Source organism: Mytilus californianus, unplaced genomic scaffold (assembly GCF_021869535.1).
Source record: "Mytilus californianus isolate M0D057914Y unplaced genomic scaffold, xbMytCali1.0.p SCAF_6, whole genome shotgun sequence".
Lineage (NCBI taxonomy): Eukaryota > Metazoa > Mollusca > Bivalvia > Mytilida > Mytilidae > Mytilus > Mytilus californianus.
In genome coordinates this window covers 29983840-30010319 of record NW_026262712.1, presented here as the reverse complement: position 1 = coordinate 30010319, position 26480 = coordinate 29983840, and the positions used below count along the sequence as shown (strand labels likewise).

The 26480-nt window shown below is 34.3% G+C and overlaps 1 protein-coding gene and 1 long non-coding RNA gene across 6 annotated transcripts in view; one reads left to right on the top strand and one right to left on the bottom strand.

Annotated features, from left to right (window-relative positions):
• Window positions 1–9143: 9143 nt before the first annotated feature.
• Window positions 9144–18273, bottom strand: LOC127705052 (uncharacterized). The gene is made up of 3 exons (XR_007983618.1): window positions 17926–18273; window positions 14642–14686; window positions 9144–9620 (listed from the first exon to the last, which is right to left on the bottom strand). It is a non-coding gene; the product is annotated as an uncharacterized LOC127705052 (long non-coding RNA).
• A 2424-nt stretch (window positions 18274–20697) lies between these two features.
• Window positions 20698–26480, top strand: part of LOC127705050 (ubiquitin-conjugating enzyme E2 T-like) — a 240236-nt gene continuing 234453 nt past the window's right edge. For all 5 annotated transcript variants that reach the window (XR_007983617.1, XM_052209322.1, XM_052209321.1 and 2 more), the window contains exons 1-3: window positions 20698–20882; window positions 23456–23525; window positions 24768–24873. Coding sequence is in view for 4 of the 5 variants with exons in the window: in XM_052209322.1 (XP_052065282.1) it covers window positions 20774–20882; window positions 23456–23525; window positions 24768–24873 (285 nt within the window). In the remaining variant the exon portion in view is untranslated. The remainder of the gene's footprint in view (window positions 20883–23455; window positions 23526–24767; window positions 24874–26480) is intronic.

Genomic DNA, 26480 nt, shown 5'->3' with positions numbered 1-26480 from the left:
ATCTGTACAACTCTCCTTACTGATGCCATTTTTTGGAATTTCTGTGACCTAAATGGTTCGCGAAAATTAATATTTTATTATATATATAGTAATAAGTGAAACAAATAATTAATATCTATGCACACGTACCGAAAATTGTGTTTGCGGATGAATATCTCTTATCGCTTGTTATATATTAATTTCATCAATACATATTCATTCGCGGGATAAATATGAATGCCTACTCAAATCAAACCTATTAGAAAAACGAATTATTACAGAAGAGTGTCCATCATGCACTTGCACTGCACTATCATTAGAATAGTAGAATAGAATGATGGTATAAATGGATGAAAATTTGCAGGTAGAGTTATTAAGATGATCTGCTATATATATATAACTGTTGTACAAATATTAATATAATATATAACAACAAACCAGATTATACTGATAACAAATTATTGTCCCATGATTATATCACTACAATATAATAATTATTACGGTGAGGTTGAATTCTCTTGTCATTTATTGGGGGTCTCGGTGGCCGAGTGGTCTAAGTAGTTACTACTGTAATCACTAGCCAGTCAACACTGAGGTTGTGAGTTCGAACCCCGCTCGTGCGGGTGCACTTGACTCCAATCTTAATTGACTAGGATTGTCAGTTTTCCTATCGAAGGTCGATGGTTTTCTCCGGGCACTCCGGCTTCCTCAAAAATAAAAACTGGCCGCCACGAAAAAGCCCAAAAGCGGTGCTTAAAAGTGGCGTTAAAACACCAAAAAATCAAATCTGTCATTTATTAATCATCCACACAATAAATTGTCTCAGAAAAAAAAATGTATGTACCTTAACCTAACTTTCAGGTATAGAGATATTTTATTCTTTCTGAGACAAGTGCCTGTGACTATCCACCACAACTTGCGGTCATCCGATGTTCAGTATTTCAGTACTTTGATTTCATACGCCAAGTACTAAATATTTTATTGTAGAAATTGACATCTTTTATTATGTTACGTTCGTGTCACTATTCCTTCAAGATTATAAGTTAAAAAAAATCACAATAAAGATGTCATTTTTTAATGTCATATTCATTTTTTTCAATTTTCTTTTTGTTTGAATGAATAAGCAAATGTAATGGCAATGCGCGCAAATGAAATGCACCGATTGACGGAAGCAAAATTCGAATCATATGAATTTTTAATGACAAAGATAATTCGATCTGTATGTTATTACGTATTTATGAATTTGTCATAATGAGCTATATTAGCTTCTTCAAAAATATTGACATTTGTAAGAGAAAGCTTGTAAATTTGTATTACGTTCTAGCACTTGAACTTTTCAGATATTATTATGAAATAGTTGTTTCTATGTACTACGATGTTTCCGTAAACAAAAACCGACAGTATTGACATCATTTTAAACGCAATGCTAATTAAACGTGCTGTATACAATTTGTAACAGTAATTTATAGTCTAATTAATATTTAATCCTCTTTTAAAAAAATAATACATGGAACGAACATGATCTAATATAATTGTCAAGTGGGATAAACGTCATTTGAATTAGAGCGTTATTGTTGTAAACGATTATTATTGTGTCACTAACAAGTCAAAAAACAGAACAAGATTAACATTTTTAACTTGGGATGTCTATCTTTACAAGGATTATGTCTAATGAAAAATTGCATAAAACGTATTATAAATATACAGCAAACATTGGCGTTTAAGATAAATTAATCTTGTTTTTTCAAAGACACATGTCGATAAGTTTGGGATATAGTAAACTATATACATCAACTGAATTTTTTAAATTGCGATGAAAGAAAAAGGAATACACAATAGAGGGGAAAGATGCCCGACTAATAAAATTCCAAAAATAATTGTTGTTGATGAAGATGATGGATATTTTTTTAAACAGAAACATGAGAAACCAAGTACATCACTTGTGCTAAATAAATCACCGTTATCGCAAAAGCCGATATTGAATCAAAGACGATTTTCGGCATCACCGATATCACCAAGACGTCGACAATCAGTTTCACCTTCGCCAGCACAACAATGTCGTCGACAATCAGTTTCACCTTTGCCAGCACAACAATGTCGTCGACAATCAGTTTCACCTTCGCCAGCACAACAATGTCGTCGACAATCAGTTTCACCTTCGCCAGCACAACACAGTCGTCGACATTCTTTTTCACCTTCGCCAGCACTACAAAGTCGTCGACATTCTGTTTCGCCCTCGAAGGAACTCAATCAACAAAATTCAAAGTCACAGAAATCGACGTGTTCAAAATTTAGCAAAGATGATTCGATTTCGTGCGTTGGACAATCAGTCAAAACCGCATCAACCGACAGAAAACGATTGAATGGATCAAATTACATTCGAGGACGATCAAACTCGACAACTTCCACTTCTTCAGTCCGTTCTCGTTCTACATGTAGTGTGAAAAGTGTCAACTCAGAAGAATCAAGTGAAACTAGCCTGTCGCCCGAATCTATTACAAGATCAAAATCTTCGAATGACATTGCTTCAGTTTTTGATTGTGGATTTTCTCAAGATTTCACAGAAACGATATCTTCTATGAGAGTGTGATTTAAGAAGATATGAAGTTACTAAGAAGATTTCATTCAAATATGAATCCTAAAAGAAACTTAATGGCCATTTGTGATTGGCGAGGAAAGACCTTTCGTCAGTTTACTGAGATTGGAATAAGGATGATGGTTATCAAGAAATAGAAAATAGTATCTATTACAGTCGTGATAGTTCATTGCACGGATTGGAAATGTTCTCCACAATCTATACCAAACAACAAAAATACATCATTTGTATGCAGTTGGATATTATTAAGAAATTTACTAATAAACTGAATAATGCAATTTCTCATGCTATGTTCAGTCATCATTGTGGATGTCAACGTTTTCAGTTACAAGCCAAAAACAAATTTGTTTCTTTAAAAAATTGTGTCATTTATTACATTTCCATGTTTTTGAATAGAGATGAATCTCTTAGTTTAACTCCCCTTTCTTGTAAATTAAATGCCCTGATACTTTCGATGCATAATTTCGTTTGACTAGTACTGTTAAGTTAGGGAGCTACCATTTGATTTTTAGTGGTGGGGGTGGGGTGGGGTGGGGGGGGGGGGGTGGGGGGGGGGGGGGGGGGGGGCTGGGCAGGATGAGCAATTTGGCAAATGAAAAAGGCACTGATGAGCAACTTGGCAAAAAAAAAGGCAGGATAAACTAATAAAAAAAAGGCAGGACCGAATATAGTGGAAAAAAAAGGCAGGACAGAGATTACAACTAAAAAATAAAAATAAATGCAGGACAAAATTTTTCATCCTAGCTCCCAATAAAAATCAAATGGTAGCTCCCTTAACGGTTAGAATAGTATACATGTATATATGTATATAAATAAAGAAATTATAAATGGAATATTTTTCGAAATAAACATCTTATTATCATTAAGTATCCTTTCGACATGATTTTTGAAGGTCCCCTTGGTGTCCTCCGCCTCTTTTTTATGAGAGAATCCGACTTATTTTGTGTATATAATTATCATATATGCAAAATGAAAAAAAAGGTACGAAATACCAAAAGTAAAAACAAAATCCCAGCAGCAATGTCTGTTTTTTCTTAAACTACACAGAAAAGTAAAGACGGCTCAACACGATCCCCCATAAACAAACCGGGTGTGTTCTCATGTGCTCAAGTATGGACGGATGACATCACTCAAATAATTATTACAGATCATTCTCCAAGTGCAAAACCTTCCGTGTAGTTTTATAAAATGGTAATCACGCAAGGGCGAATTGGTTATTGACTCTAATCTAACCAAAAGACATCATTTAAACTCGTAAACCACCGGTCATGTAAATTTTCTGATCCTAAAAACTTGACCAAATACGAAAATTTGGCATTGAACCAGGTTTTTCAGGACAAAGAAAAGACAAAACTGTTACTGGTAGAAATAACAGACATAGAAAAATCAAAAAGCACAAAAAACAACTCTGAAAACTAAAACAAGAGCAACACGAACCCCTTTTGACCAAAATTGAGCATGATCTCAAGAGCTCAGCGGTGATAAGCAGATCCTGCTCCACATGTGGCACCCGTCATGTTACTCATGAATATTTAAGTATTGGAAGTTGTATGCTTTGCGTAAATGAATGTGACAGTAACTTCAAGATTTTATAGTAACGTGTCATTCGCTTTAATATTTATTGACGTGACAGGCGCTTTTAGATTAAGTGGCATATATCATGCGCTTTTAGATTTTAATAAAATTGTCAGGCGTTTTTAGATTAAGTGACATATAGCATGCACTTTTAGATTTGAATGACATGTCAGGCGCTTTAAAATTTTAGTCACATGTCTAGCGCAATAAGATTTTAATGACTGCCAGGCGCTTTAAGATTTCAGTCACATGTCAAGCGCAATAAGATTTTAGTGGTATGTCATGAACCTTTATATTTAATTGACCTGTCAGGATCTTTTAGATTTTTGTGACATGTCAGGCGCTTTTAGATTTAAGTGATTTCTACAGTACAGACTTTTACAGTGATGTAAATTGCGCTTTATTGACTTACAACTGCAGTGAATGGAATGATCAGCTGTCTCCATGAATATGACTGTAGTGATAGAACCTTTATCTACGCATAAAATAGTAAGTATCGTCGATGTGCTTCCAAAATTTTGTACATGTATTTGACTTCTCTGCTAAAACTACTTTAAATTTTCATACAAACCGGCTTGACTGGAGGAAATCTCACATGAATATTCCAAAATATCATGCGTTTAGACCAATCAAACATTTGAAATAAGACATGTTACAAAATTCTAAACTCTCAATTGTTTGTAAAGTTTGCTTCTAAAATGTTGTATGTGTACTTGAAAATTGTTGTATAAGGGCTTTGGGAATCAAATGTGAAAATAAGGTTAGTTATCCAGAAATATCCCAGTTTTTATTTCAGTGCCATTTACAAAAATATTCAAGTTCACATACAACTTTTTGAAAGCAAACATTTCAACCAAATTTTCAAAGCCTGTTTGTGATATTTTTTGTTGTTGAAAAATTAGTAATTTACCTCATTTTGGAAGCCCATCGACGATATATATAGTTTTAAGATGATTATAAAATTGAGAATGGAAATGGGGAATGTGTCAAAGAGACAACAACCGACCATAGAACAGACAACAGCAGAAGGTCACCAACAGGTCTTCAATGCAGCGAGAAATTCCCGCACCCGGAGGCGTCCTTCAGTTGGCCCCTAAACAAATATATATACTAGTTCAGTGATAATGAAAGGCATACTAAACTCCAAATTGTACACAAGAAACTAAAATTAAAAATAATACAAGACTAACAAAGGCTAGAGGCTCCTGACTTGGGACAGGCGCAAAAATGTGGCGGGGTTAAACATGTTTATGAGATCTCAACCCTCCCCCTATACCTCTAGCCAATGCTTTTTTGCAAGTATCGTTAAATCATAAAAAAGACTTTCATCACAACTCTAGTGAGTTTCAGATCAAAGACACTATGTGATGCTATCTTATTAGATATATAATATATACCATTGCATTTTATTTACTTAGGTTATGTCTCGTCTATATAGAGTAATGAACAATAACACAAATTCTGAAAAATAGCCACTCCACTCTTGTTTATTAATAACCTACGAGAAAAATACAGGTACTGAGAGCTAGATAACATTGTTAGACAATTTTGAAATCTATCACAACATGCCATCTTCGCTAGCCATGGGCTACGATCTGACCCCTTCAGCAAGATTGTCATCTTCCGATATAGAATCATATACCTTCTTACACTTTGATAATGGCCATTGTAATGAATTCACCACCTCGGTGGTCTCGTGGTAGCGCGTTCGCATCGAGTGCGGGAGGTCTATGGTTCGAACCCCAGCCTGGCCAAACAAAATACTTTAATATTGGTATTTGTTGCATATCCACTAAGCACGCGGCATTAATAAGTAAGGTCAAAGACTGGTCGGCTTTGAGTCGCAATAATATGTCTTGTAGGGTCACATGTCTTCCTGTGGATTGTTACCTTGTGAAATAGCATGTTAAAAATCTGACTCAGCGTGTCGTTCTATAGTCTACAAAGCAAGATTTTTTATAATGTTAATATCGCAGTAATATTTCCTTGTCCTGAATATGCATTTGATTTAAAGCTGCATGGATCCTTTATTTCTGCATTCTTTTATTTCTTTCTGGTATTTTTCTTTATCTGTAAGAATAACGCTTATTCTGTAAAATTCTCATGAAAAAATGATTTTACAATTAAAAATGTCTGTAATTAGACGATTTTTTTTATTTTGTACTGCTACATCCTTCATTTCTGTAATCAGTATATTGTTTTTGCCTTATTATTTTATTTTCTACAGTTATTCTTTATATTGTTGCACCCAATTATTCTCTTTTCTTTAAATTTTTTGGTCATTTTTCTCTTTTCGTTATTTTTTGGTCATTATTTTCTATTCGTAAATGGTGGTAAAGCCCATCCAGCCCTCTCGTATCGTACCATGACAAAAACCAGTTCGTATCATAACTATTTTGTACTATTTAGGAGTTAGGAATGCTTCATTTTATATTTTTTTGGGGTGTAAAATTCCGCGCTTCGGTCAACGCTTTTACACTCTTGTAAAATTACAAGAAGAATCGTCATGACCGTTCAATTCTTATATGATTAAGTGTCTGTGCCACAACTAGGAAATTACGAGTTATGTCAAAATTTTTGTTTATTTTCCTATGCAATGTAGTGAAGTTGTCATGGGAAACACGTGCAGCCATGCATGTTGAATTTTATTGAGAAATGTAGTTTGATAATGGAACGCCTCGCGATTGCTTTCAGCCAATCAAAAGTATGAATTTCTTATGTACATGCATGTTATGTATTTATTCAATCTTCAACGACAGGCAACTATTCGTATTATATGTCAATGTTAGAATTAAATAATTTCCAGACAAGTAGAGAATGAATAACACAGCATCTACAAACGTTCACCACTTCTTCTCACAATACGATTGAATGTGTTTGTATTGCTTGAAAAAAAGAAGCGAAAGATACCAAAGGGATATTCAAGCTCATAAGTCGAAAATAAACTGACAAAGCCATGGCTAAAAGAGAAAAAGACAAACAGACTAACAACAGTACACAAAACACAACATAGAAAACTGAAGAGAAGGAGAAGGGGGTGATCTCATATGCCCTGGAAGGATAATCTGATCCTGCTCCACATGTGAAAGAAGTTATATTCAAATTACGACAACGAGAAGCACCAACGTTCGACAGAAAAACTGACAATCCAAGTTAATTAGAATAGGTGTCCCCTTTAACGGTATACATGCTGGATTCGAACTCAGAACCTCAGTGTTGGTAGGCTAGTGATACAGTAGATGAACTACTTTAAATATTCCGTCACCAAGGCCCCAGTTCCACAATGAAAGAGAGTAAGGGAGGAAAATGAAGAAAACATGCATTACAGAATTATAGATAATAATGGGATGTAAAAATGTAAAGAATAGAAAATAATGTGGTGTTAAAATATAAAGAATAGAGAACAATGGGCTTATAAATTACAGAATAGAAAAAAACCGCCAAAAAGTTTGAAGAATGCGGAAATGACGGACCCCCCCCCCCCAAAAAAAAAAAAAAAAAAGAAAAAGGAAAACAAACCTTATTTAATTCATTTCAGCGAACGTACCACAACACTTATCATATTAGTTCTTTTTATAAATAAACACAAATACTGTTTGTCCTACGTACAAGTTGTTTTCTTTTGTCCCCCAATTAAAGTAACAAAGTTGACTTTTTGAAATCGGACATTTTCTTTTCTGCTATCGTTTTTTTGTTGTTGTTGTGTTTTCTGAAAACCCGTTCCAGAAACGATCAAAAGTGAGCTCAGCATGCAAAATTGTCGCCAACAACTTCTTACAAATCTATAAATAGCTGATTTAGAGCGGAGAAATGCACATCAACCGTTAGTATTCCTAATGGGGGGAAATAACCCCAAAACTTACTTCTGCAAATATCTTATTGATTTATAGTCAACGTGTTACAACTATGGCATACAATGGCATACATGCACATCATGTGTTAAATATAAAAATATAAAAATACGGAGATGTGGTATGATTGCCAATGAGACAACTATCCACCAAAGTTCAAATGAAGTGGATGAGAGTAATTATAGGCAACCGTACGGCCTTCAACAATGAGAAAAATCCATACCATAAAGTCAGCTATAAAAGGCCCCGACATGACAAATATGAAAAAATTCAACCGAGAAAACTAATTGCCTAATCTATAACAAAACAATTTACGAAAAAACAAATATGACAGACATGAACCAACGACAACCACAGAACTACAGGCTCCTAACTTGGACAGGCAGCCTATTTCACAAGTGGTGTTACATTATAAACACTTCTTTCAATGTGTCATTTGTGGAAATGCAACCTCATAGAACATGTAGAACACTTACCGTTGTCCTTATCTTTCACACTGTGAATCAAATTTAATTTATCCTACCGACTATCTTAACATGTGGCATTTAAGACTAGTGGTCTATCAAAGTGATCAAGTCTTCAATGTAAAGAACTTCTTCCATTGGTCTATACAAAAAAAAAATGCCAACAATAACAACTTATTAGCTTTAAATGTGATTTCTGCATTTATTTCAATCGTTCATCATCAATTTCTTCATCTGTTGTCCGGGTGAAACGTTTCATATTTTCCCTCAACGCTGTGTTGTTTTTATAAAAGGACGTAACACCACTACTAACCGTGTACTAAAATAAACCACGCCTCCTACCCCATATCAAATATACACGGTCTCCACGCGGTCGTTTTTAACCAATGATATTCCTAGAAAATGTAAAGGAGGTGAGATAATATTAGTTACATAGTGTTCTAGTGACTGAATACGATAGATATGGGGTTAGTTAAATTAAATTCCATATGGGATTCGAGCTTCGCTCTCACCCCATATGGAATTTATTGACCCCATATACTATGTATATTGTATTAGGTTACTATCACACTGTGTAACATCCAATGCAATCATAGGTTTGAACGTTGTTTTCAATTTAGACTTATAACTAATATTATATATAGATGTAGTAACAAAGGGATATTTCGTGCAATTTCGATTTCATGTTCCGTCACGTTCCTTCACAATCTGGTGTTGGTTAATGGATGGAAAATTAGTGATATTCTTGTTAACATTCATTTTCATAAATGTAACAATTTTAGCTGCAGCAGTATAAAAATAATAAGAGGTCAATGTAGAAAAAATCATTTTTATTTAATCCTCTTCCTTCCATAGTTTCTTAGCTTCGTACACATTTAAGTCAAGTAGATTGTTTTTCACATTGGCCTAATATTGTATATATAATTATATGGCACTATTAGAAAATATAAACAATAAAAAATGCAAGAAAAATGATTCATATATCCTGTCACGCGAGAAACTTGCACGTGAATAACAAATATGCTGCATGATCAGATGGCTGTCATTGTGAAATTGTTTAAAATAATTCCGGACGCTCAAAGGTCAAAGTTCACATATCCATTACATTGTGATCTCTTCATTTCGCTAGTTTCTTCCGAACCCATATTGGACATGCTGAAATAGAAAATGATCCAAAATTATACACATTCTTCAATAGCCAATTGATGTAAATGAACGTTCTTAATTGTCAAAATCATTTGTGTGTGTTTCAGATTTCTGAAAAGGCGTACATAGTATAATAAATATAAGGGCCTTTTAATGAACCCCTTTTCCGGTCCTAACCCTCTCTTACTTTATGGGTCGCTACATCTTAAAAACAATTGCAAGTGGTCAATATAATTATTTAATTATGAGAGAATGAATACAATCTAACACTTAACCCACTGTTTTAAATCTTTAATCTAAAACTTCATAATTTTTATGTTCTCCAAATTTTCAAAATACGCGGGATACGCACTGTGATTTTCTTTTGAACTATTTCCTCAAAAGAAAAAGCTTATTTCAAAGATATTTTATTCCTAAATGACAGTCACTTCCGAGCTTGGCTATTTATAACTTTTTCCGCAACCTTCTCACTTTATTGGTTTATTCGATACCGGTAGATCAAAGTTTGAGGGGACAACCCTTTGATATTCTTGGAGGGGGTAGATAATTTTAATTATCGATATCTGTAATTCAATTTCTGGTAGCACATGTATGTAAAAAATTTCAGGACACTATATATGAGGGTCTGGATGGGGTCCTTCATTTCTGTATTTCCTTAATATTTTAGGCCATTTTTCTCTATTCTTTATACTTTTTGACCATTATTCTCTATTCTTTATATCTTAGCACCTCATTAGTCTCTATTCTTTATTATTTTGGTCCATTTTTCTCTACTCTTTATTTTTTGCCCATTATTCTTCATTCTGTAAACCCCCATCCACACACTCATATACATAGTATGTCGTTAACTTGTGACGTGTGAGTCTTCTTCAGATACATCAGCATATTCAAGTGATACAGTCTTTTGACTTTATTACAGAGTTTGCGATTGGTTAGAAAATGCGTCTTCTTTAACAAAAAAATAGAGGCTCTCAAGAGCCTGTGTCGCTCACCTGATTCTACTTTGATTTTGGAAATCATGTAAAAATAGATTAAAATCATAACAGATACCCTAATAATGATTGAGGCCAAATTTAGTTTAATATTGGCCCCGTAATTTAATCAAAAGCAGAAGACTTTTGTAAAGCTTACAGAAATTACCAATAAATTCATTGAAATTGTAGAAAATGACTTTATTAGGACAATAACTCCAACAAGATATCAATTGACAATTTTGTTCATGTTGACTTGTGTGTAGATCTTCTTGTCTTGATATTTTTGCAGTTTACAACTTATATCTCAATCTATAAAGATACATGTATTAAGATCTTCATCAGCACCTCATAAGGAACATTTATCCCATGTTTGGTTTCATTCCATTCAGTGATCCTCCAGAAGAAGCATTTGTATGTATTTCCCATAGAGTCTTATGTTAAACTAAGTCCCCTGCTGGCGGCCATCTTGGATGATGGTTTGGCTACAAAGTAACAACACTTGGTCAGCACCTCATTAGGAACATTCATGCCGTGTTTGGTTTCATTCTATTCAGTGGTTCTCTAGAAGAAAACATTTGTATGTATTTCCTATAGGGTCCTATGTTAAACTTACTCCCCCTGCTAGCAGCCATCTTGGATGACAAATCAGCTACAAAGTAACAACACTTGGTCAACACCTCAAAAGAAACATTTATACCATGTTTGGTTTCAATCCATTAAGCGGTTTTCTAGAAGAAGACATTTGTATAAATTTCCCATACGGTTCTTTGTTAAACTAAATCCTCCGTTGGCAGCCACCTTGGTTGATGAATTTGCTACAAAGTAACAACAATTGGTCAGCACCTCATAAGAAACATTCGTGTCATGTTTGGTTTCATCCCATTCAGTGGTTCTCTAAAAGAAGACATTTGTATGTATTGTCCATAGGTTCCTATGTTAAACTAAGTTCCGCGCTGGCAGCCATCTTGGATGATTGATGAGCTAGAAAGTAACAACACTTGGTCAGCACCTCATTAGGAACATTCATGCCATGTTTGGTTTCATTCCATTCAGTGGTTCTCTAAAAGAAAACGTTTGTATGTATTTCCCATAGGGTCCTATGTTAAACTAAGTCCCAACTGGCGGCCATCTTGGATGATGGTTTGGCTACAAAGTAACAACACTTGGTCACCACCTCATAAGGAACATTCATGCCATGTTTGGTTCCATTTAGTGGTCCTCTAAAAGAAGACATTTGTATGTATTTCCCATAGGGTCCAATGTTAAACTAAGTCCATCTCTGGCGGCCATCTTGGATGATGGATCGGCTTCAAAGTAACAACACTTGGTCAGCACCTCATAAGAAACATTCTTGCCATATTTGGTTGCATTCCATTCAGTGGTTCTCTAAAACAAGACATGTGTATGTATTTCCTATAGGGTCCAATGTTAAACTAAGTCCTCTCTGGCGGCCATCTTGGATGATGGATCGGCTTCAAAGTAACAACACTTGGTCAGCACCTCATAAGGAACATACATGCCATGTTTGGTTTTATTCCATTCAGTGGTTCTCTAAAAGGAGACATTTGTATGTATTGTCCATAGGGTCCTATGTTAAACGAAGTCCCCCGCTGGCGGCCATCTTGGATAATTGATCGCCTACAAAGTTACAACACTTGGTCAGCACCCCATAAGGAACATTCATGCCATGTTTGGTTTCATTCCATATAGTGGTTCTTTAAAAGAATACATGTGTATGTATTTCCCATAGGGTCCTATGTTAAACTAAGTCCCCCTCTGGCGGCCATCTTGGATGATGGATCGGCTTCAAAGTAACAACACTTGGTCACCGCCTCATAAGGAACATTCATGCCATGTTTGGTTTCATTCCACTCAGAGGTTCTCTAAAAGAATACATTTGTATGTATTGTCCATATATAGGGTCCTATGTTAAACGAAGTCCCCCGCTGGCGGCCATCTTGGATGATGGATCAGCTACAGAGTAAGTACACTTGGTCAGCACCTCATAAGGAACATTCATGCCATGTTTGGTTTCATTCCATTCAGTGGTACTCTAGGAGAAGTTCAAAATGTAAAAGGTTAACGACGACGACGGACGATTACGACGGACGACGACGACGGACGCCAAGTGATGAGAAAAGCTCACTTGGCCCTATGGGCCAGGTGAGCTAAAAATGGGACACAGATGGTGCCCCTGCTTATAAATGGACTCGGGAACGGTAGAAGTGACGCCACCCAAATTCACACTTAATCTGTGTTTTGTGATAATAAGCATTGTGTATGAGTTATATAATATTTGGTTGAGGCAAACTAAAGTTAGAGAACGGAAAATTGTGGGACGGTGACACGGGCTAACACATCGATTGGGTCATATAAGGCGTACTATTCCATTGGTAATAAGTGTTTCCTGTCTTTTTGTTGTTTTTTGTGTGCCTTGTGTTGATCTGATGAGTCAATTAAGCCGTTTCCTAAGAGAACAACCATTTAACTTCTAGGGGGAGGGGGGACCGGGGGGGGGGGGGGGGGGGGGTTATGGTTTTTTGTCTGAGTCAGCGCGAACATTTTTTTTTAGTTTTTCGACGCTATCAATCAATTATTTTTTTCAAAATTTAACACTATCAGGTATGGGGAAAATCTGGATTCAGAATATTTTTTTGGTCATCTGCTTGACCACAATATTTTTTTTCATCAAATTTGGGATCAGAATATTTTTTTAGGAAAAAATCATAACCCCCCCCCCCCCCCCCCCCCCCCCCCTCCCCCTATGAAGTTAAATGGTCGTTTCCTAATGATTTCTGTATGCAGTTTGATTTATATTTTGTACTATTTCACCACTGCAGTATACGCCAGGGGACTAAGTCTTGAGCGCACATTTTCTTAGCATGTACAATTAATAATTCTTTATCAAAACAGCTAGAAAAAGATATAAATGATATTTGTCCAGGATTTTTGAAAAAAAAGATAGATTACAATTACTTCTATGTTCATTTGATATTATGCAGCTTACTGTTCCGTTCATTAAAAAGTCATTTGCACCGAGGAGAGTGGACACAACACATGCCTAAATATTATTACTTTTTTTATTTACTACCGGTATATTTGATGTTTGATATTTTATAATTGTGTATATATTTGTATTGTATTGTTTATATGCCTTCACTCCCTCTGAGTATAAATAGTATAAATGTGCATTTCATTAATAAATACATAAATAAATATTAAATGATGGCAATAGTAGTACAATGTATACCGCTGTTCAACAGTCATAAATCGATTTAACTGAAACAAATCCGGGTCACAAACCAAAACTAAGGGAAACACATCAACTATAAGAGGAAACAAAACGGAACAGAAACACTGAACTGCTACAAAAACAAACGCCAACATACATAGAAACGGACTATGTGATAACAACTGCCATATCCCTGACTTGGTACAGGACATTTTAAGAAAAAATGGTGGGTTGAACCTGGTTTTATGGCTAGCCAAACCTCCCGCTTATATGGCAATGTTAAAAATACCGCTAAAATGGCACATTTCGTGAAAATAAATGCAAGAATATTCAAAACAGAGAAATATATAAATACATATAGGTGCCTGTTATTAAGTGGTTATCGTTGCATGGTTGCTGTCTGTCATATTGGTTTGTATGTTTCTGATATTATACTTCACAACCATAAAAATCGAATAACAGATGTTTTGTTTTATTTCTCCGCATTTTTAGAACAATTTGACATTAGTCCATGATTGTAAATACATTTTGTAAGAAATAAGTGTGGAAAATCTGCATACAGATATGTAAATATATTCGCATTGATTAAGAAAAATCTCGCTAAAATTCGCTAAAAAATTCTGAATTAACTGTACATTTAGTTATGTTGAAAGACTTGCATACTGGCAAATTATGAAAGTACAAGCTGTTTTAGTCTCTAAAAAAACGTATCAGATTTCAGTCACCTTTTTTTGCAAAATAGGCGCAATTTGGGAACTCGATGCAATTTGACCAATACGGCGTTGGAGTTACTATCTTACAAAATGTACAATAACTTGTTTTACCTTTTGCGTCTACAAATGACTGCAAACCGCTATTGGTTCCCGGATCTGTCAAAAAATTAAATAAACATAAAAAAATTGCAAATGGATTTATAAAAGAGGATCTAAAAAAGGTCTCAAATGATATATAGAACCTTTTCCAGTCCACAGCTAGATCTAACAATGACCTGTGATATAAATAAAATTATATATTTGCAGACATCTAGCTGTAAGTCATCGTTCATACATCTAATGGTTTATGGTTGCCTTTTACTCATCTTTTAATAATAATTGTCGTCTGCTGATCGACCATTGAGAAATGCTTTTTTGCATATAGTTTCAAATAGTTGCGTATAAACAAAGTGTGGGACAAATACATCTGGGAGCAAAACAGAGGTGAGGGGCGGTAGGAGGGGTTGTAGTTCCGAATTCCCCCCCAATAAAATTAAGCATTCTTTTCCGGATCCCGAAAAAAATAATCATTAATTCCCGGATCCTGATAAGTATAAATCCCGAATTTCAGCGAAAATTAAAGCCCAATCCAGAATTTTTGCAAAAATAAAGGTTTAATCCCGACATCTAGAAAAAGAGGTCCTTCCTCTCCTCAGAAGTGTACCGACCTGATGTCAGTCGACACAATATATATGTCCATGTACAGCTTTTCTATACAACAAAATTAAAGAAATTATTATTAACTTTTTTAGGGCACTGGTTATTATTATGTGGTGCTTGTTTTCGATTAATGTTGACCATATAATAAATGGGTCATAATTAATATAGCAGTATACTATTCCATAAAAAATACACATGAAATAAAAAAAAATGAATCCGACCCGATCGAGTGGCCCCATTGAAAAGTTGGGTGATCTCAAGTACGGTGCTTCAGAGAAGAAGTAAATGCCAATTGTGTGACACCTATCCTGGACACAAGGACTCGGTTAGCAGATTAAAATTTTGTTTATAGATATAAGAAGATGTGGTATGAGTGCCAATGAGACAACTATCCATCCAAGTCACAATTTGTAAAAGTAAACCATTATAGGTCAAAGTACGGTCTTCAACACGGAGCCTTGGCTCACACCGAACAGCAAGCTATAAAGGGCCCCAAAAATGACTAGTGTAAAACAAATTCAAACGGGAAATGAATGTTTTTCAAATGTTTTTTTTCAGTGTTCAGATATGGAGAGTAAACTGCACATTGCTAGAAAACAAAGAAATATTGATGCCAACGTTAAAAACGTGAATAATGTAATACAAATAGACTGGAATTAAATACGAAAAAAAGATTTGAAAAACATTGAATTTTTTTTTAATCAGCGATCTGAGTCCCTGTGATCCTGAAACCCAATTATGATCAGATATTTTATATATACAGTCCGCCAAAAGTTAAGCACCACCTAAATATAACTGGCAATATTTTTTTAACTATTGCGAAAAAAATATTTATATTTGGTGTTATGAATTACCTATAACATACACTAAGAAAATTCATTACGACAAAAAAAAAATAAACTCCGATAAACACGCCAAGCAATTTTTTTATTAATGGTCATCTGCACTTTTTCGAATACACTGTTTCGATGCCTTAAATTTAAATCATCTTCCTACTGTCCCGCGCACTGGTGAAATTTGACCTTCACCAAGTCACTGTGAAATATGGCAAGGGGTAAGTTATATGTGACTGAACCTTGACAAGCAATTGACATGTTAAATGCCGGTATGAGCACTAGTTGCATAGGTAACCATTTCAATGTTAAAAACACCGTCATTGTCAGATTTTTACAACGTCATGTTGACACAGGAACTGTAAATGATAGACCAAGGTCCGGAAGACCCCGTTTAACTACCGATCGTGATGACAGACTCCTTATTGGTTGTGCTAAAGCCAACCCATTTACTCCTGCCCCACAACTTAGACACCACTGGCGTCAAGATGGTCATGTTAGTGTTCGAACATTGGTCCGTCAACTTCATAGAGGCTACCTAAGAGCACGTCGTGTTGTCAAGAGACCTGCCCTAACAGCCAGGCACCGTATAATCAGGTTTCAAAGGGCTAATGACCATCGACGCTGGAACATGAGAAGCTGGCAAAATGTTCATTGGTCAAATGAGAGTCAGTTTCTGTTACGACCAATAGACGGCAGAATACGAGTTTGTCGTGGAAATAAAACTGCTAATGACCAAAACAACATTTGCCTAACGACTGCATACGTTGCTGGTGGTGTTACAGCATGGGGTTTCTTCTCATACTGTTGTAAGGTGGGTATGCATATTCTGCAGGGTAACATGAACGGACAGACATACAGGGATTTGGTGCTTAGAAACATTGTAGTCCCTCATTTTGATAATCCTCCACTTGCTTCAAGACCCGCCTTATGCATGTACGACAATGCTAGACCACACAGGGCAAGGATTGTAACCGAGTACAAAGAGTACAAAGAGCAAGAAGCCATTGACACTATCTTTTGGCCTTCCATGTCTCCAGACATGAACCCTATCGAACATGTCTGGGATGCCATTGGCAGAAATCTCAATCGCAGAGATCCACCTTTGCAAAATCTTAGCGATTTAAGAAGCGCAATTGTTGCTGAATGGAATACATTTGCTCAACTAAAGTTCAGAAGGCTTGTACAGAGTATGAGACTCCGTGTTATGGAACTGTACCGGAAGAGAGGGTGTTACGTACACATCCTATTGACTCAAATATTGACATTAAATTTGCCGAACATACCAAAGATTATTTGTAGAGACTTTTAATGATATTGGGTGATTAATTGTTGTAAAAAATAAAATCACAGTGAAACTTAAATTCCGTTTCTGATTTGTGTAATTTTCACTATTTCACGCAAATTTCAAATGCATAGAACCTGCATACGTGAACAAACTTAAGTCTATGGTTTGTTTATGGTATATGTTAGCAAAATTGCTACATGAATATTTTCTCTTTTTCGAGGATTAACTGATTTTTTTAAATGAAAAAAATTTCGATGCAATAAAAATAGGTGGTGCTTAACTTTTGGCGAACTGTATATATACATTTTTTTACAGTCTAATTATATCGTAATTGTGTACTTAAATTGTATGTATCTATGCTAATCAATGTTTATCTCTCTCTATATATATTTGCCCTTAATTGGTAATAAAATATATCTTATCTATAATTTTTATATTAGGTCCCAGACCATTGAATGAATTACTGGAATTAAGAAGCGATAAGATATAAATAACTAACCTAATTCAAGTGTTGCATTACAATACAATATTAAAAACTGAAAGTAAAAAGTTATTTGTGACTAATAAGCATATACCTCTGTTTTTAGTTATGTCATCTATGTAAACCTTTGCATGCTTATTTGGATTTGAATACGGATAGAACACAGGCCGATTGTCGATTCGCAAGCTTACTCCAGTGTCAGAATCTTCAACCGACCATGGATGTCCGACAAATGTTTTGACTTTATATTGGCTATACGTTCCTTTATTCTGAAGTTGACAGAATTTTACCTTTCTCCCATCAAAATCGTGCCAAAACACACTGGCCACAGTTGAGGATCTATTTTCAAACACAATGTATGAAACGTCGTTGCTTTTTCGTGACTTTATCAAACTCTCAGCCTTTTCCATGTCACTGGTTACCAGTGTAAACAGTTTAAAAGTACGACACGCTTTTAGTGTTATAAATATGATTTTAGCGCTATAAATGGGGTGATTTAAATTTATTTTGTATTGTCATCTAAGTTAAAATCAAGTATCGATGATTACTATGGATTAGTAGCTGGACGAATGTCAACGTATATTTTTTGCGCCTAACAGAGGTTTCCTTGGAAACTCGTTATAAGCAATGCAATGCCATATTAATATGTAATATCTGTTCTTGTTTGAACAAACAATCTATTTTTTCAGTCAGTAACAAAAACTGCAATATTTCTTCCGGTGGAAAATATATTTTTTTAGAACAATTTTATTAAAACTTCTATTTCATGAGGGTCTGGGTGGGGTCATTCATTTATGTATTCTTTGATTTTTTAGGTCATTTTCTCTATTATTTATATCTTTTGTTCCTTTTTCTCTATTTTTGTATTTTTGCACCACATTATTGAGGGTCGTAATAGGGGTACTTTCATGAAGAATAACGATAAAAAATCATGCCAAATGACATTAACGGTAAATTTTGGTACATGACGATAACATGTACATTTTCTTTAATTTATGACGATAAAAAAAATCGACTGATTTTGACGATTCACATGATTTGACGCAATTGGTTACCGATATGGTAGTTTGATTCCTGACGGTAATGGGCATTTCTGTACTCTTATTGGTGTCATTATTGTCCATTCATTTGTTTTTTTACTTTTTTCTCTATTTTTTTTTTTTTTCTATTTTCTCTGCACTTTTTGTTTATTACACCCCATCCAGCCTCCCTTTCATGACAACACAACTATTACACAATACATAGTAGCCCCAGGCAATCATACGTATCACATTTCATAATTTCATATTCAGTGGTTTAACATATATACATGTATATATACATGCATATACATTATCTGATAGTGACACAACTTGAAAACAATAATATAAGCAGTGAAAGTCTGCATGGGTAGGGTTTTCAGAATAGATCTAGAGGACAGATAATCATAGTAATGAGCAAACATAGAAAATAATGGGCAAAAATAAAGTATAGAGAAAAATGCCCCCCCCCCCCCCCCCCCCTAGAAAAAAAGAAAAAAGAAGCCTGAAACAGCAGTGAACATGGTACTAAAGAAAAAGCAGTGGCTGTTTTGCCGGCTCCGGCAAAATAGCCTCTAAGGTACTATTTTACCGGCTCCGGCAAAATAGCCTTTAATTAAGGTACTATTTTACCGGCTCCGGCAAAATAGCCTCCTTAACGCTGTTTTGCCGTCTCCGGTTAAATAGCGATTTTTATAGAGTTTTGCTGTTTTGTCGGTCTTAATTTCGGATTTTCAGTATATTATTAAAGAATAGAAAAAATACAGAAACATGCAGTTTGATAGAAAAATATATAAAAAAAATATGCCTTTCATTAAAACATTTATACCTAAGCAAAGCATGCATATTTAGATTGATATTTTACATTTATAAGAAGTCTCTAACAAATATGTCTTTTTAAAAAAAAGCAAAGCATGCATATTAAAATCGACATTTTAACTAAAAAAATCAATCAAAATATCCTATAGGTTTTTAAATCAAAAGTAATATTCAACCACCTCAAAATACTTTATAAGTGTTACAAACTAGAGCCTTTCTTTTGGTGCATTTTTTTTTGTCTTGCACAAGAAAGATGCTGCCAATGCAGACATGAACTGCGCATAACACTTATAGAAAAATAAGTATGTTATTCATGTTATTTGCGTCTGCATCACTTTTGCCCGCCCCCCGTTTTGTGGGAAAAATTTGGTTGATTATATAGGGAATCACTGAAGCATGACTGGAGCGGGGGCCCCCTCAGGCAGTCAGTGGGCCCCCACTTATGAAAATTTCTGGATCCGCCACTGAAATCTAGTGACAAAATATAACCTCACCTGTAAACACTGAACACAAAGAAAAGGTAATTTTCTATTTTTCTTTTTCACTAGATATAGCACTGCACTTGTTTGTCTGGACATGAAATTGAAACGTTAACCATTTCATCGCGGGTTTCTACGTGTTCCTCCTCTATCACCAGACTGTCATCAACCGCTGACTTTGAGTTTCAATAAAAAAAATCATATAGTCTGAAGAAAAATCTGAAATACTTGAAGACCGGCAAATAGCATGACTATATAAATCGCTATTTTTCCGGAGCCGGTGATATAGCACACAAGAGGCTATTTTGTCGGAGCCGGCAAAGTATATATAGTCTCTTGGGTCTATATGTTTTAGACCCCCTCCCGATATAGATCACATTATACATATAAATATATTCAACGATTCACAAATATATGATGATTTATGTAATTAAGTTTATGAAATGGTTTTGATCATGGGTACGAAAGGAACTGTTGAGTACGTAAGAATGTCGAGTTTGAAAGGTACGAAATGACTAGCGTCTTGCTCCGTATTTGTTTCTAATTTTAGTTATAAATAATTGAACTTCCGGTAAAAAAATAGCGGGTTGTTTGATTTTTGCAATTTTTACGAAAACTCAACAATATGCAAAGATCAGGGAGAATGAAAAAGGAACTAGAAATGTTATCTAAATCTCCACCATATGGAATATCCTGCTGGTCCAAGGATGAAAGGATAGATCTGTTACAAGCGCGTAATTCACTTATTCCCTATATTTTTTTAATTAAATTAAACTGAAGAACTCAAGAAGCTAGAAACATACCCCATTACATACGTCTGAACATTCCACATTGTCACTCCACCTAAATTTGGCCAAAATCGTAAAGATCAAAGACAAAAAAACAATAGATCAAAGGAAAATGCCGGCTTATAAGCATGAAAATGCGTGAGTCTCACGCTAAATTCGCCAAATGGGTGAGACTTGGCAGCCCTGGTGTACATCCAACATTGTGACCAAGGAAATCACAATGGTCGCCATGTTGGATGTACACACTAAATTTAAAACGATCTTTATGAACTTACCTGCTTTCTGTTAATCATTTTTAAGTTATAAAATACACAGTCAGGGATACAACTCTATTGGGTTATTACAGGAAATATCTTACATGTATTATTACATATACTTTCATGAGTTGTCTACTCTTTAATCCTTAAATTTTCTAAATCTGTAATAACATATGTTTGTTATTAGTAAAATAAATCATAAATATTTTAATTTTTAGTGGGCTCTAGGGAACTCTAGAAACTTTGCGCAGAAACTAAATGCATAGTCTTGATAACTAATTTTTGAATTAAATTAATACATTTTTCATTAACCATGGTTAATCAATGAGACAAGGCTTTTAAGGGATAATCTTAGCTGTAATAACAAGGCTTAGTTATTAAAGGCATGTAACTTATTATATGAGACACTTGGGAATTACTGAGAAGCTTGCGCAGAACATCATTACATGCTCTGATCATTATTTCTTACAATAAATTAAAATACATTGTAATTAAGCATGATGTAAGTCTGAGCAAATGCTTTGGAGTGATTTAGAGAAGCTGTAATAACACCCTTTAGTTATTACAGGCATATTTTTTCTGTAATAACATAGGTGTACTATGCATGATTGGCAAACTATGAACTGTTATATCTGTCTATAGTTAAGTATACATAAAGACAATAGTAATATAAATAGAACTTGTATACATTTTAACAAAACTAATGATGTATATTGTTCCTTTGAAACATGTAACATACATATGTTATCACAGTTCTTTGATTTTTTAGTCCACAATACAAATGTATGTTATTTTTCTCTAATAACCCTATGTATATTGTTCCTTTGAAACATGTAACATACATATGTTATCACAGTTCTTTGATTTTTTAGTCCACAATACAAATGTATGTTATTTTTCTCTAATAACCCTATAGAGTTATATCCTTGACTGATACACTTATAATATAATATTATTTAATAATCAATGTTTAAAAGTTACCAAATGTGCTAATATTAAAATTTCAAGTGTTATTCGGTCATTACAAGTGTTATTTGGATAATAACGGTGTTATTCTGTCATTCGTGTTACCCCAGTTCACACTGATAGGTTATGAATTATAGAATTCTAGAGTTTTTGGCACTGAGACAAATCAGCCCCAGAGAAAAAACAGATTGGTATCAAGACAAATAGGCACATCACAAACATTGATAAAGCTGCATTTACATGTTTACTGTGTACCTTGTTGCTTGTACATGTAAATGTGTACCCACATGTAACTTTTCTCCCAGTGCTTTCAATAGAAGCCGGTAGCTACAAAAATTAACGGATATTTTGTAGTTAACCGCCTGCTATTTATCTGACAACCAAAAAAAATAAGTGTATAAATCAAAGATCATTGAAAAGAACGTTTGTTTTATTTGTTTAACTTTCTTGATCAGTGTAAACAAGTCCATCTGTGCTCGTTTTATTACCCTGGTTCCCATTGGTCGAAATACCGCTGGTTCCCAGATAGATGTTGAAGCTCATCATTGCCTCCAAAAAGGGAACCAGATGTCATATCAACTTCTGTTCTACCCATGCAGACAACTTTTTTAATTATAGTGTGAGATTGCTCTGAGGTCAAACAACTGTTTAGCCAGACAAGCTGGGGCCGTCATCAAAACAGCTGTTTGATGTCCAAGCAATCTCAGACTATTTTAATTATATAGCATAAATGTGACTGAAGATGTCGCAAAGGCAACTCATTTCTTTTGTTTTAGGTAAGGCAGTTGATAATAGATACACACTTAGTGCTTTTCCCCACAAAAAGGTGTGTAGACGCCTAAAGACAAAGCCAACAAATTTGTATGCAAATAAATAAATGCTGGAGCCAGCAGTGTCCTCTGACGAAATTATGAATAATATAAATCTCAAGTTCAACTTCCTGAAGGAAAATGTAGGAATATCTTGCCAAACCAAGAAGACCTTTTCATTAAATATATTGAATGATGAGCTAAAACATTCATGTCATTTGTTAGACATACATGTACTGTATGCAATATGACATAAGCCCAGCAAAAAGTGAAAACAGCCAAACATCATAGCCCTTAACAATAATAGATAACATAAAAAGTGACATGGGGAATGTGTCAAACAGACAACAACACTTTATATGCATGCAGTTATAATTTTAAGTTAATCTAGGAAAAACTAATACATGTAATATGACTAATACATGTAGATTGTAGTAATGTTTAAAATGATGCTGCTCACACTCAACTTTGTTCATTCCAATTTCAGAAATTCTAGGTGGAGAGGGGACGCCTTACCATAATGGTATTTTTACACTGGAGATCCAGATTCCTGAAAGGTTAGATTTTGTGATGTGCTATTGTTAATTCAGAAATGATTGCAATGTTTTTATATATATATATTTCTATGTACTCATGGTACATGATGTATATGCAAAAAATGAGATTCACAAAAAAATTAAAACCTGCATTCATGATTTACTCTGTGTATAATTGATAATTAAGTTAGTAATTCAGGGTTCTCACTAAGGCAAGTCCATGAGTCCTGGACTCATGAAAATTTGTCTGGACTCACCATTTTCAAAACTGGTGAGTCCAAAGATGCATCAAGATTGAAATATTTTGTATAAACTGTAAACACTTATCATTTTATAGCAAAATTTAAAAGTAATGTGAACTTAATCTCATTTCATTGCTCTATTAGAGACTCAAATGATAAATTATATCGCAATAAAATATCTTCTGACTGTTGGACTCACCATGGCCAAAAATGACGAGTCCCTGGACTTGCCTTCAACATGTTCAAAAATCCTTAGTGATTTAAATTGTACAATACTAACACCATCTAACATGTCTAAAGCTTAAAATGAACTAATATGCTCTGAAAGGGTCAACAAATATTGCTGCACAAGCAACTATGTATGTAGCAAGACATATTGGTTTTGTCAATATGTCTTGTTTTTCAAAGCAAATCTTTTACAAGACCTTTTGCTTTATATGGTTGTGCATCAATATATACATTGTATTATCACATTGCTGCATAGTATTACATGTATGGGAAATGCCATTAATGAAAAAGTCTGCAAAACTGTTGCTTCATCTTTAAATTTGGTATCTAAAAATGGGACGTCATATGTATAATCCCGATGTCAAATAAAAACATGAGACATATTAATATTTTTCGTACGCTTCTGAATGGTTTCAATATTGACAAAAAGAAGATTTTGAGGTACAAAATGTGACTTCCTTGTTTCTTTATGGAGAAATTACATACAAAAAAAATAAATTTCAAAATTCAAAATGGTGGCTTTAATTTCTTAGTTACATGTACAGACTGGTAATGAAGAATCTAACCCTTTAAAATGTTTGTCAACGTCCAATGAAAATTATTGTTACAAACAGATTGCATTAGAATAGACACAATTATTTCAAGGAATCTACTTCATGTACGTGCTAGATGTAAAATTTTAGTTCCTTTACTTTTTATATTTTATTAATTGGACAGCAAAAGATCATACATGTAATGAGTTTTGTTGTTGTGACAAAACCATACATTTAAATCTTATATTTCTTTATTTCAGGTATCCTTTTGAACCCCCGAAAGTTCGGTTTGTGACCCCTATCTACCATCCCAATATAGATACAGGGGGAAGAATTTGTCTAGATACATTGAAAATGCCTCCCAAGGTAATTTTTCATTTAGGCCAAATAAAAATATATGAGTGTTTCCAGTTACCCTACCTACCTTACCTTTTAGTCTTAATAATAGCCTACCTTAAAGATTTTTTTGTCATTTTTAGCTCTCCGTTCCTTTGGAACGGTGAGCTTTTGCCATCACTTGGCGTCTGTCGTCGTCAGTCCGGTGTAAACTATTTCAAACATCTTCTCCTTTGAAACTACTGAACCAATTCCAACCAAGCTTAAGCTGAATGATCCTTAAGGTATCTAGAATAAATTTTGGGTTTTATTTTCTGTTTCGTCAAAAAACATGGCCGCCATGGCGAAAAATAGAACATAGGGGTAAAATGCAGTTTTTTTGGCTTATATCTCAAAAACCAAAGCATTTAGAGCAAATCTGACATTGGGTAGAAGTGTTCATTAGGTAAGTTCTATCAGCCCTGAAATTTTCAGATTAATCTAATAACCCATTGTTGGGTTGCTGCCACTAAATTGGTAATTTTAAGGAAATTTTGCAGTTTTTGGTTATTATTTTGAATATTATATTAATGATAAAGATAAACTGTAAACAGCAAGAATGTTCAGCAAAGTAAGATCTACAAATAAGTTTATATGACTAAAATTGTCAATTGACCCCTTAAGGAGTTATTGCCCTTTAAGGACAATTTTACACAATTTGTTTATCATGTTTTCTAACTTTAAAAAATCTTCTCCTCTGAAACTACTGAACCAATGCCAACCAAACTTTAGCTGAATGATCCTTAGGGTATATAAAATAAAGTGTGTGTTTTATTTTCTGTTTCTTCAAAAAACATGGCCGCCATGGCTAAAAATAGAACATAGGGGTAAATTGCAGTTTTTGGCTTGTATCTCAAACACTAAAGCATTTAGAGCAAATCTGATGGAGGTACAAATGTTCATTAGGTCAAGTTCTTTCAGCCATGAAATTTCAGATGAATCTTATAACCCATTGTTGGGTTGCTGCCACTAAATTGGTAATTTTAATGAAATTTTACAGTTTTCGGTTATTATCTTGAATATAATTAATGATAAAGATAAACTGTAAACTGCAAAAATGTTCAGCAAAGTAAGATCTACAAATAAGTTTATATGATCAAAATTGTCAATTGACCCCTTAAGGAGTTATTGCCCTTTAAGGACAATGTTACACAATTTGTTTATCATGTTTTTCCAACTTAAAAAATCTTCTCCTCTGAAACTACTGAACCAATTCCAACCAAACTTAAGCTGAATGATGCTTAGGGTATCTAGAATAAAGTTTGTGTTTTATTTTCTGTTTCCTTAGAAAACATGGTTGCCATGGCTATAAAGATAGAACATAGGGTAATATGCAGTTTTCGACTTATCTCTCAAAAACTAAATCATTTAGAGGAAATCAGACAAGAAATTAAAGTATTCATTGGGTTAAGGTCTCCCTACTCTGAAATTATCAGCTAAATTGGGTATCTGATTTTAGGTTTTTGCCCCTGAATTGATGAGTTATTTTGCAGTTTTTGGTTATTTTCTTGAATATTATTATACTGTTATAGATAAAGAAAAACTGTAAATAGCAAAAATGTTCAGCAAAGTAAGATCTACAAATAAGTTTTATATGA